Source organism: Bemisia tabaci, chromosome 6 (genome assembly GCF_918797505.1).
Source record: "Bemisia tabaci chromosome 6, PGI_BMITA_v3".
Classification (NCBI taxonomy): Eukaryota; Metazoa; Arthropoda; class Insecta; order Hemiptera; family Aleyrodidae; genus Bemisia; species Bemisia tabaci.
The window spans coordinates 43,775,439-43,787,641 of NC_092798.1; the positions used below are offsets into that span (position 1 = coordinate 43,775,439).

Sequence of the window (12,203 nt, forward strand, 5' to 3'; positions counted from 1 at the left end):
CTTGCTTTCGATGAGATCCGAAGTATTGACGGAGAGACTTAAACGCACGGCTAGGAAAAACAACAGCTCGCAAAGCTTCATTTAGACACAGTTTATCAACATCTTCTCGCTTTATTTCAGCGATGATCTATCATGTCTTTTTCCTTTGTATCCACATATCTCTCATAAATCAAAAGTTCGGTCATAGAAAACGAGATTTCAGTCTGAAAACTGGAAAATCGAGGAATATGGAGCTTTAATTCATACGATTGAACGTTTGTTTTTCGGCGACAAGACTGGTGTACATGCTGATACAAATCCCGCATTTCTAAAATTTGAAAAGAGCCGCAGAAATCGGTAATGTCCACCGAGAAAAATAAAGAAATGAAGACATTTGTGCAGCGAACATGATCGCTGGGAACACGCGGGCATAACCCCTAATTTTTTCAAGCTTTAGCTCAGATTGCATTGCGTTACGTTAATTAAACCAAGCTTTTTGGCCTAACTTGCGAAGCCCGTTATGATCGAATCAACCACAAACTCAAAAATCGATATGAAACTTCGACTTCATGCTTAGACGAATCGATTATATTACGATATCATCGGGCAATCTTCTTCCAAACCTCGCACAGACGGTGACGGTGGAGCATCAACCTAGTGGAAATAGATTACGCGAGCGAACATTTTGAGAGATTACAAAGATCCATTCGACCCATCCTCATTGCCTGACCACTACTAGCTCAAAGTGGTCAAGAAGACACGCGCATTTCATGTGCAAACCAATAGAGGGTGTTTCAAAAGTTTGCTACACTGCTGATAAATCTAGAGACCTTGCGCCTGGATCGATGAACTTCAACAAGTTTCTTGTGCGCCGACACTCCTTATTCCGAAAGTTTCAACATTGTTTGACGTATCCCACTACAGGAGTTGAAGAGCACCATTGTTGGGATGATAAGAAGGTGGGACACAGCTGACGTAGAGGGTAAAAATTACAAAATTAGCAAACATGACCTTTAAATGAATTCGGTTTTTGGTTTTAGTTTCAGTCCACAGTTGGCAAATTTTCAAAATTTGGGAGAGGGCTGGGTTTCTGCCAGTGCCCGATAATGTGTTACGCACCAATTCCTTTCATCTATTTGGATGCTGCACTGGAAAAAAAAAAAAAAAAAAAAAAAAAAAAAAAAAAAAACACATTGGATCTAGAGTCCAGACTCTTGAAAACATTGACAAGAAAAAATACTCTTGATTCAATCGGATTTTTGCTTGAATCAAAAGGAAATCCGCTTAAATTAAGAGGCTTGGTTCTTGATTTAAGCTAGATTCTGATTAAATCAAGAGTATTTTTTCTTGTCGATGTTTTTAAGAGTCTGGACTCTAGATCCAATGTGTTTTTTTCTAGTGTGCTTAAAAAGTATCATTTAGTGGTGTATCTATTTCAGTGTAGTCAAAAAGTCATCTCGTGGACTCTTGATCCGATATGCTTCAAATTTTCGAGGAAAAGAACCGCGACTCTGAAGACACCCTGTATCCATCGACATACGGAGACCAGGTGGCCCATCGAATAGATAGAGCACCGCTTTTCGAGCCTACGGACGGAGTAGCCGACGTGAAACAGACGTCATTAGAGCGAGGGAAGCCGGTAATTCTAGCCGTAAGAGAAACAATAAACCATCAATTTCACGGCTCTGGTTTTTATGGATACCTCATGACCACAAGTAGTACACATAATTAGTCACAAGTCCGTAAGATGCTGCGCCCCCCTCTCCCCCGTACTTCCTCACTCACTCGTGGAGGGGGCGATCGTAGTGGGGGGGGGGGGAGTGGTGAGTTACCTCCACTTGTGCTGGTGACCTGTAAATCGCTTTGTCACAGAGTTTCGCACAAATGCGAGTATGAGGAACTCGCTGCCGACTGTCTCCGGTTTTGCATAGCCGCTACTGCGCCTGCTATTTGTGAACTTTTAAATGGAATTTACGAGTATGTCGCTTTGCGATTCTAAGTCGTAATAGTTATACTTTTGTTTTTAATGCATAGCATGTCTCTTAGTCACCGGATTGCGTTTTGTCCGTTGGATCTTGTGGAATGACGGGGAGGGATTAGATTTGTGCAAATGTCAAGTTTCGTCTTTAATAGTAACATCTTTAAAAAGTAAGAACAAGAACATTTCGGGTATGAGGACCATGATAGACGTCTGCGATAACAACCTAAGTTTATTGTTGGCAATTTTGAATTCCCGGTGACACAACCCTCATAGAGATCCTCTCCAAGTACATATTGAGGGAAAAGAAGAGAATTGGTATTTGTACTCAATCCCAGTGCCCGTTTTGTATTTTTCCCCTCTCAATGAGTGCTCTGACACTAGTAACTCGAAACTGCCCAAAAATCATAATTTTTAATAACCCCTTACCAACAGCCATCTTCGATCATAAATCACATTTTGGAACCAAGGGTTTAATAATATAATAATGAGGGAAATGGTCTACGACTGAAATGAACATCATTTTGTCAATGAGCTGTACAGCGGAACTTATCAGTCATTCATCACGCACTTCTGTTAATTTTCCCCGAAAATAAGGCATGGTTGCAAAATCATCATGAAAGTCGAAATTTTAAAGCATGAAAGAAATGTCATGAACACTTTAATAAGGGATCTCAATCATATTTCTTGGGTTAATTCGCGTAGTTGGCAAATTCTTGACACCCGACAAACGGTAGGCTATTTTGTGCATGATTAATCACTTCCCGTCTGGGAAATAATCGAAACCGTCGTATGTAAAGAGGATTTTTTGGATCCTCCTTGAATTTCTGAGAAAATTTTCAGTACCTCCAATTGACGAAATTCGAAAAATTTCAATTTCTCGCTCAAATTGCGAAAAAAATGACAAAAAATGAAAAAAGTTCCGGACCTTCTTGCGGAATTTCCGCACTTTTTCAGTACTTCCGGACCGCCCTTAAAAAAGCAGTGCTATTTCCAGACTTTCCGGAAATTCCAGACTTGGAGACACCCTGGATGTGTGACCTGGACAGTGGACATCGGTGGCTGAAAATCCAGTTCTCGAAAGCTTCAGGGATTCACATGGCCTGCAAGTGGGCAACACTCCCAACACTCTATTTGAATCAATTTGAAAATATCGCTGCATCACCCAGAGTCGATTGTTTAACATACATTTAAATGGAGAAAGAACAGTGTTGCCAACTTGCTGGTCCTACGCGCGAAGTTTTTTCTCCCGTTGACCGATCTAAGTCTTCAGATCGTTGGAAAGGGGACGATATCCAGAGCGACCGCCACCTCGTTTTTCCTCGTAAGCGTCCTTTAGGCATATTGAAAAGGACCTAATCTAACCTTAGGACCGGACGGGGACCTTAGGACTGACCCAAACTTCGGGTCCCCCGCACGAAGTTTTTTCTTCCGTTGACCGATCTAAGTCTTCAGATCGTTGGAAAGGGAACGATATCCAGAGCGACCGCGACCTCATGTTTCTCGTAAGCGTCCTTTAGGCATATTAAGAAGGACATAACCTAACCTTAGGACCGGAACGGGACCTTAGGACTGACCCAAACTTCGGGTCCCGCGCACGAAGTTTTTTCTCCCGTTGACCCATCTAAGTCTTCAGATCGTTGGAAAGGGGACGATATCCAGAGCGACCGCCACCTCGTTTTCCTCGTAAGCGTCCTTTAGGCATATTAAAAAGGAGAGACGGCTCGGAGGGGAAGTGAGATAAAGACGTTGGAGGATGGCGGTTGGCGGGTTGGCCTGGTTCGTCTCGCGTGAATGATGGACAAGTCGAAAATGACGTCTTGGTCGCCGACGCAGGACGGGAGGACGGACGCCGCGGACGACGACGGAGAGACGAAATAGGAAGGCGGCGGGAGCTCGAGTCCATCATGGCGCGGACGGAGTCGCGCGACAGTCGCAAGTGGACAATATCCGGTTCCTCCCGCGGACAGACCTCCTGACACAGTTGCCGACTCTCACTCGATGGGTCACTTGCGCTCATCCCTGCCGAGATCCTCGACGTCTCGTCCTTGAAACTCGTGGATTTCCAAGAGACAACAAGCTGTTAGAGTAATGCTGGGCTCATACATTTCTCAAGGAAATTATAGCCAGAAAATTCAAAAAATTAAAATTAGAACTACAGTACCTACATAGGGAGAGTATGGACATGTCGAACATTTTGAGGTTGGTGATGGAACTCTTAGGCAGAGACAAGAGACCCTCCACTGGCTTCTTGGCGACGCGACAGGTGGAAGCTTTTACTTTCGGGGATTCAACAATTCCTTATGGACAATTATAAGGGAGCAACAGTCATCACCCTATTTTGGGCTGTTGACCTACCTACATGGTGAATGATGAGCTTCGGGTGACGTCATGAGCCAAACAAGTTTCCCAAACATCGGCCATTTTCGGCTTGTTTGCAAAACGGAACTGCCAACACGTTTTTGAACATCAACTATGTAGGTAAGTCAAAAGTAGAATGCTGAAGTCCCGAAAGTAAAGCTTCCACCATGGCCAAGATACTAGTGGAGGGTCTCTTGTCTCTGGTCGGCAGTTTCGTTTTGTAAACAAGCCGAAGTTTGGGAAACTTGTTTGGCTCATGACCTCACCCGAAGCTCATCGTCCACCATGTAGGTAGGTCAACAGCCGAAAAAAGAGTGATGACTGTTGTTTCCTTATAGTTGTCCGCGAGGAAGTGTTGAATCCCCGAAAGTAAAAGCTTCCACCTGCCGCTAGAAGGCCAGAGGAGGATCTCTTGTCTCTGGTATGAACATGTCGAAAATTTTGAGGTCAGGTGATGGAGCTCTTAGGGCCCAAAAGGGTAGGCAATCTATATGAATTCAAATTATCCAGAGTGATTTATAATCACAATTGTTGGAAACTGTCGTTGGTGAAGCACGTTTTGGACTTAGTTTTTGCATGAACTTGCTCATTTTTGCGGAGGAATGCTTACTAATGAATTTTCTTGTCCATTTTCGTTTGATATTGGAAGATTGGCTAGAGATTGATAGTGACATTGTTCGTTTTCAAAGGTTACCTACCCTTTTGGGCCCTAAGAGCTACATATTTAGAGATGTCCATATACTCTCCCTGTATAGGTACTCTAATTAGAACAATGGTCACGAAATGAACTCTAAGGAGTTTCAGTGCAAGACTGAAAGGAGGTTCTCATCTCATGCGTCTACCTGAGCCGAACACCCCCCCCCCCCCCCCCCAGGGCATGCACAGAAAGTCAGTAAGGCTCATTTCGTGACTCTAATTCAAAAATTTGAGTTTTCTGGATTTGATTTTTCCACTGAATGGTGTCGACCTAGCACTATTCTATTATCTTGTTATTTACAGTGCTCGGGCCAATTTTTGAGTGTTTCTTTTTCCTTGTCTGCTGGATTGCTTGGGCACACGTGACATCCACAGAGGCAAAATTTTCAGGAGAGCTTTTTTCGTCAAAAAAGAGTCAAACGTCGAATTTTGAGAATTTGATGGTAGGTCCCAGATAAATGCCTAGTTTACGAGCGTTTAACTTTTTTGTCGTTAGAGGGCGGAAAAAGATATTATAATACAATTTCGTACTCTGAATAGGGAAGATTAAAACTTCATCTAGCTTTTCCTTAAAACGACTTGTTTGGAACTGCAAACTTAGAACCACCACGACTCCGGTTTGATTTATCTTATTTTGGGGCATATTGTGTCCAAAAATTCTCTCAGAAAAGTCATCGATGATTCAGCATTTATGACTCAATTTTGAGTTTTTGTGGACCTAAATCACGCTCTCCGCGAACGGTCCCAGGTGCAAAGCATTTAGGATTATGAGGGTGCAGTGGCGTGGCGCGAATTGCGATACATCGATTGTTATGCCATATGAACCTATGGTAAAGAATCGATTATTAAGGTGTTCGCTGCGAACACCCTGTTTATCGATCCTTTTCCATAGGTTCATATGGCATAACAATCGATGTATCGCAATTCACGCCACGCCACTTGAGGGTCGACGAACATTTTCGGACGCATCTGAGATAAAATTACTTTTAAAGGGTACTTTTTAAGCTTTTAAGCAACATCTAAATGGATATAACGAAATTGTAAGGATCAGAAGGGGAAATCAACCCCCAAAGTTTTCAAAATTATCTAAGTATGGACTAAAATTGAGGACGGATGGATGCACTCAAAGGTCCTCCTTTGCAATTTTTTAATTTGCTTCCCTCCTAATCAATTGAGCTAAACCCTCAATGATAGCCTCATGGAGATAGACGAAAACCTTTACTCTCAGGGCTTTACCTAGCTAGCTACTCTTGAAATCACCTTTTCACTCAACTCATAAGACGTTGCTTTGTAAACTTGTCCGGCACTCGGTTCAACAGCAATCAAGGAGAAAGTGAGAGCAACACTGCTGAGCGTAAGAAATTTTGAAACTCGAAATTGCGGGTAGTATTAGTCGAGATACTTGCCAAAGGCCTCTATGTGCGTCTATGAAACAGTGACAATGGGGTTGAGAGTTTTTTTTGTTTTGGTCGGAACCACCTAGTGTCAGCCACTAAATCGCTCCGTTAATCTGCCAAATATTCATTCGTGAGAGTATGCGGTCAAAAGCGCAATATTTTGTGCGCGGTGCCAAACAAACACGACAGTTTAAAGCGAGAGGGGGAGGGTGCGGGGCGCCTGCAGTTGCACTTTCGTCACCGTAAAATGATCAGTTGCCAAGAGTGCCAAGTACCACCTCCGCTTTGAACTGGCGTCCGGCTCGCTCCGCTCACCTTGAACTTGGCCACCAAGTGGTCAAATCAACGCAGTGTTTTCAAGTTGCGTAGTATTTTGAAATTCGTCACAGTATGTACAATAACGGTATGCGCCGACTCAGATATTTATCACAGAAGGTCAATGCCTTCACTGGAAAAAAAACACATTGGATCTAGAGTCCAGACTCTTAAAACATCGACACTTGATGAACACAGAATGACTTTAAAAGCAATACTGCAAGGAGTTAACCAAACAAAAATTGTTGGCGAGAAACGACGCGTTAAATCAAAATAATATTTAAAGAAGAAAATTTGTCAGTGAGGGGCAGCACTAGGAAAAAAAACACATTGGATCTAGAGTCCAGACTCTTAAAAACATCGATAAGAAAAAATACTCTTGATTCAATCAAAAAGCTTAAATCAAGAACCAAGCCTCTTAATTTGAGCGGATTTCCTTTTGATTTAAGGATAAATCTGATTAAATCAATAGTGTTTTTTCTTGTCAATGTTTTCAAGAGTCTGGACTCTAGATCCAATGTGTTTTTTTTTTTTTTTTTCTATAGTGCTGCCCCTCACTGACAAATTTTCTTCTTTAAATATTATTTTGATTTAACGCGTCGTTTCTCGCCAACAAGTTTTTTTAGTTAACTCCTTGTAGTATTGCTTTTAAAGTCATTCTTTTTAGTTAAAAAAACTATGTTTTATCCTTAAGTTTAAAGTAAAGAAACGATAACAAAACGTTTCTCTAACCCCTCTCCCCCCCCAAAAAAAAAAATTGTCGACAGTAAAGTCAGAATAATATCTAAAGAAAAATGTTTTGCAGTGCTGTCCATGAGACTAGTGTGGAAAGGCATTTAAAATTATGTTCTAGTGAACATGGCAAAGTGTTTCATCAGTGGAGATAGAATTTCCACTCTGGTGTAATATTCTTGCTCTTCGCGATTGAATGATCATACTTATCGAACTTATTATTGGATCATGCCAGTCTCAGTAATTTAAAACAAAGGCAAAATCTAAAAGTGGTACTAGCAGAGTATGGTATGAGTGAAACCGCTAAATAAAGTTTTGGTAAACTGTGGTTATGAGGACTAGGGCCCTTCCTTCAAAAAGTAGAACGTGTTATGTGTTCGTAAAAGTGAGCACAAAAAAATGCAATTGTTTACACGAGTCATAATGTTGTTTCTATTCCGGCAGAGCCGAGACGAAGAGTGAAGTAAAATTCCGCGAGCCACTCGCGATGAAAAAGGTCATCAATCTCAAGCAATTTAATTCCTTCCTGCTAAACGGATTTCATCATCTCAGTGCATTCATGGTCCCTGTAGCATCGTGTTTGATTTTCTTTTTTTTAAACTTTTATTTGTAATTCTCCTACGTAACAGTATTAAGAAATTTTACTTATGACTTATTGACTAATCTAAGGGTAACTAATAGACCTGAGGTCCCAGCCTAGGGTAATAACTGTTTAATGGGGTCTTAGATAGCCTTTAATAAGATGATTTCTAATCGCACCGGCAACAATGTATTTAAGGTGGGATCGGAAGACATCCTCACATTAGACTTTCCATTCCTTTGCTAATATTAGACTTCGGGGTTTAATTTATGCAAGGCCAATCTACGATCCCCCAAATCGTACGAGCCAAGAATTCAGGTTAAACCCTCGGTAAGTGAGGGAAAAAAAGACCCTCACTTCTTGAAGCATTCAAATTAATGTGCAAAATCGGCTAAGCTGCCAAAACACAGACCACCGCGCGAGCTTCTTTCATCCAATGAACAGCGCCTGACTTAGGAAAGATTCCAGGATAAAATCAAACGCAAATTCTCCCCGTATCCAGTTAGAGTCTAGATTCTGATTCCAAATTCCAAAGAAAATGAAAACGAGTACTTGGAGGGTTCTCTCGCTCGCGAAGAAGTGATTGCCCCATTGAGTTAGGTCCTTTTATTTTTGCGAAATAAAGGGCCAAAAAGGGACGTATAAATTTCTATTTTTTAGTTCTCTACTTTTTTGACAACGGAGCTGAAGCATCAATTTCCTCATTTTCGCCGCTCATATTTTAGACTTCCCCCACCGTTCACGAATCGACCAGTCTAATGGGATATTTGCAATAAGAGGTCACGTTAAATGCATTCTATGTTCAAGTCAACGCATAATCGTCGGAGAAATCCATCAGGAGATTTGACGGTGGAAAATGTTTCAAGAATCACCAACGTAGGTTCAGTTAAAGTAAAACGAGGCACGTACAATTCAAGTAAGTAATTAAAGCTGCATGTTGCTGCGATTGTAAGGATATACTGAGTTTTGAGAAATTTTGAGTAGGATCTGGTATATTTTTGGTCGTAGTAATGCCCAGGATAATCCTAGGATTAATGACTAAACGGACTTGGGACTATAGTGACCTTAAAACTTCTAGCTAAGTTTGAAAGTGTTTCACGATGCACTATTTTCTCTCCAAGCAGATATTGTACGTAGCAAAATTAATTCTAAACAATTATGATTTGGCGCTTTTTTTATCGGCTAGTGCATGAAAGAGCATAAGTCGACAATTCTTCAATCTTCTATATTATTTTCAATTCAACGCAAAACTCCCTCCAATATTTCAACATCTTCAGCAGAAAGAAAGCACAAAAAAGCGTTCTCTGTTCCTTTGGCGCACTTACGCAGGATTGCAATTGCGATCTTTGGATACTCGAAAACGTCACTTTTTCTAGTTTTATAATTTCAAAGCATCAATAAAAGAAGGACCAAAATCAGGAAAAAATGAATTCACCTCGTAGTAGAGAACTAAATAGAGCCTTACTCTAGCTAAACTACCTCGGATTGACTGTTTGGTAAAAACACATATTTTTTTAAAAAAGAAAGAAAAAAAGAAAGATAGAAAGAAAAACAACTACAACACTGAAAGCTAAACGAATTAAATCATTTTAAATGGGAAATTTGCGCGATAACATCACATTACGTTCGCGCAGCATACTTTCACGACCACTTCACAACTTTGCTCCCTCCACGACTCCTCACTAAAACTAAAAATGTGTACTGTCTTCGCACTTCAATCTTTCACTCTCCTGTGCAGTAGCTGAACTTTTTGGACTCTTGCTTTGTATTGAAAATCTCGTGTAGGGCCAAAAGAAAAAGCCATTGAAATAGGATTCCTGATGTTCCAAGACCGATGGACACTAGACAAAGTATAAATTGAAACAACGCGTCACGTTTTTCCTTCCAAACATTGGCGGGTCCAGCAAATTGGCAACATTGTCTTTTCTCCATTTAAACCTATAGAATGTATCGATTCTTGGAGGGTCCAGGTGCTCCGACAAGGATCGATTATTTAGCATAGGTTTAATTGGAGGAAATCCAGTGTTGCCAAATTGCTTGATCCGCCTCTGCTTTCAAAAATATTACGCAGAAAGCAATACACGCCACGGGACATTTATAACTTCTTCTAAGCAAGATGCAAAAAAACGACTTTATTTCCTGTCAAGGAGCTCTCCTCTTAAATAGAAAAATAGAATCGCTTCATACAAGCGACTTTCTGCTTGATAATAGTATATTTTGATCCTTAATCAAGGAAAATTTCTCCTTGGCAGCTTTGAACATATTGATTGGACTACGTTTTGCGATAAGGAGCCGTTATCTTTGACTCATTTCAAGGAAAATATATATATCATTGGATTCTTTCTGCAGAAATGTGCCTAAATAGAAGAGCCATAGATCGTTATCATGGCTCTTATGGCTGGTTCCTTATTGCTAAATGTAATTCAATTATACTGCATGAATCAAGTCACTTTCCTCCCGTAATATTTCATACGTACACTTGACACTGATCAAATGGAGCACGAATCATACAAATGATGCCATAATGAAATTATATGATTTAAATCTTTTTCATCGTGCGCGTCATTTTCTACGTAACATTTCGAGGAGGAAAGAAGGAAAATGTTGCTTTTTTTTTACTGTGACAGCACTGATCAAATGGAGCACGAATCATACAAATGATGCCATAATGAAATTACATGATTTAAATCCCTCTCATCGTGCGCGTCATTTTCCACGTAACATTTTGAGGAGGAAAGAAGGAACATGTTGCTTTTTTCTCACTGTGACGAGCGCAAATTGACCGGGGTTCTTTCTCTGCGGTCAAGACCGCGAGTCCTCCCGGGTAGACTGCGTCTCGGGTACCCTCCATACCCGAGCGTGCGCGGGTCGAAAGTGTGCCGCGCAATTTCCCACGCGCAAAGCCGCAAAAGTGCAAGCTGTCCCGGCAGAGCAGCGGGAAAAACCCTCGCGACGCAAAGGACGCCGGGGGGTGACAGCGGGGAGGCGGTGGGGGATGAGATTCTGAAGTGGACTCACCAAAATAACAGTACGAGGAAACATGTTCGGGAGAGGCGCTAGGCGCGGGCCAAGGCACAGGGAGCAGGAGCGGACACGGGAAGAGCGGGCACCACGGACACAGCGCGACGGACGGCGAGGACACGCCACTACTGACCCAGTGTCGGGGCAGTCCTTGATCCGAGCTCAAAGTCGAGGACACGGAGGGGGCTCGCCCGGTGCCGGGGGGCCGGGGGGGGGGGACCGCGGTGGAATGCTGGAACGCGGAAGGGAACCCCGGGAGGGGGCGCCGCGGCGCGGCGGTGCGGAGGAAGTCCGGGCCAAGACTAATCGGGGAACGACTGGTTAGGAATGAGGACCGCGCCGCCGCCGCACAGTGGACCCAGTCTGTCAGTGAGGTTGGGCATCAAATTTTTCACTAAAACTCCAAATTTTTACGTTTATTTCGTCACATTTTACATTTTAAGGGGTCCTTTAAAACGCACCTTGCTTCAATCGATAGACAGCACTGTTAAGATAGGGCGAAGATGAAGATGGTTTGATAAGAACTGAAGAGTCGATGGCTGGGGCAACTGGGACGGTGGTGCGGTGCACAGTGGATCGAGTCCGTCAGTCAGGTCAAACATGGAATTTTTTACTAAAACTGCAAATTTTCACGCTTATTTCGTCACATTTCAAGTTTTAAGGGATGCTTCAAGAAGAAAATTTCACGAAGAAACCAATGAAACCACTCTCAGAACCTCAAAAATTTGTCTGAACGGAGTTATAAGCGTTTAAAGTTTCAAAATTTTGTCCGACCTCTCCTACTGACCCGATCCACTGTGCGCCGCCGCCGAACCCGGGCGCCGCACGATGGATCGCGTCAACGGGGGAGGTCGGACAAAATTCGGAAACTTTAAACGCTTATAACTCCGTCCAGACAAATTTTTGAGGTTCTGAGAGTGGTTTCATTGGTTTCCTCGTGAAATTTTCTTCTTGAAGCACCCCTTAAAATGTAAAATGTGACGAAATAAGCGTGAAAATTTGCAGTTTTAGTAAAAAATTCCGTGTTCGACCTGACTGACGGACTCGATCCACTGTGCGTCCCGCCGCCGCCCCAGTTGCCCCGGCCATCGACTCTTCAGTCCTTATCGAACCATCTTCATCTTCACCCTATCTTAATAGTGAT

The 12,203-nt window shown here is 42.3% G+C and overlaps 1 protein-coding gene across 1 annotated transcript in view; it reads right to left on the minus strand.

Moving 5' to 3' along the window:
• The window catches only part of spz6 (Spaetzle domain-containing protein 6), a 78,115-nt gene extending 66,773 nt beyond the window's left edge, over positions 1 to 11,342 (minus strand). Inside the window, exon 1 of the mRNA XM_072301511.1 lies at positions 11,057 to 11,342. Coding sequence (XP_072157612.1) covers positions 11,057 to 11,080 — 24 coding nt within the window. The 5' untranslated portion in view covers positions 11,081 to 11,342. The remainder of the gene's footprint in view (positions 1 to 11,056) is intronic.
• Between the last annotated feature and the right edge of the window lie 861 nt (positions 11,343 to 12,203).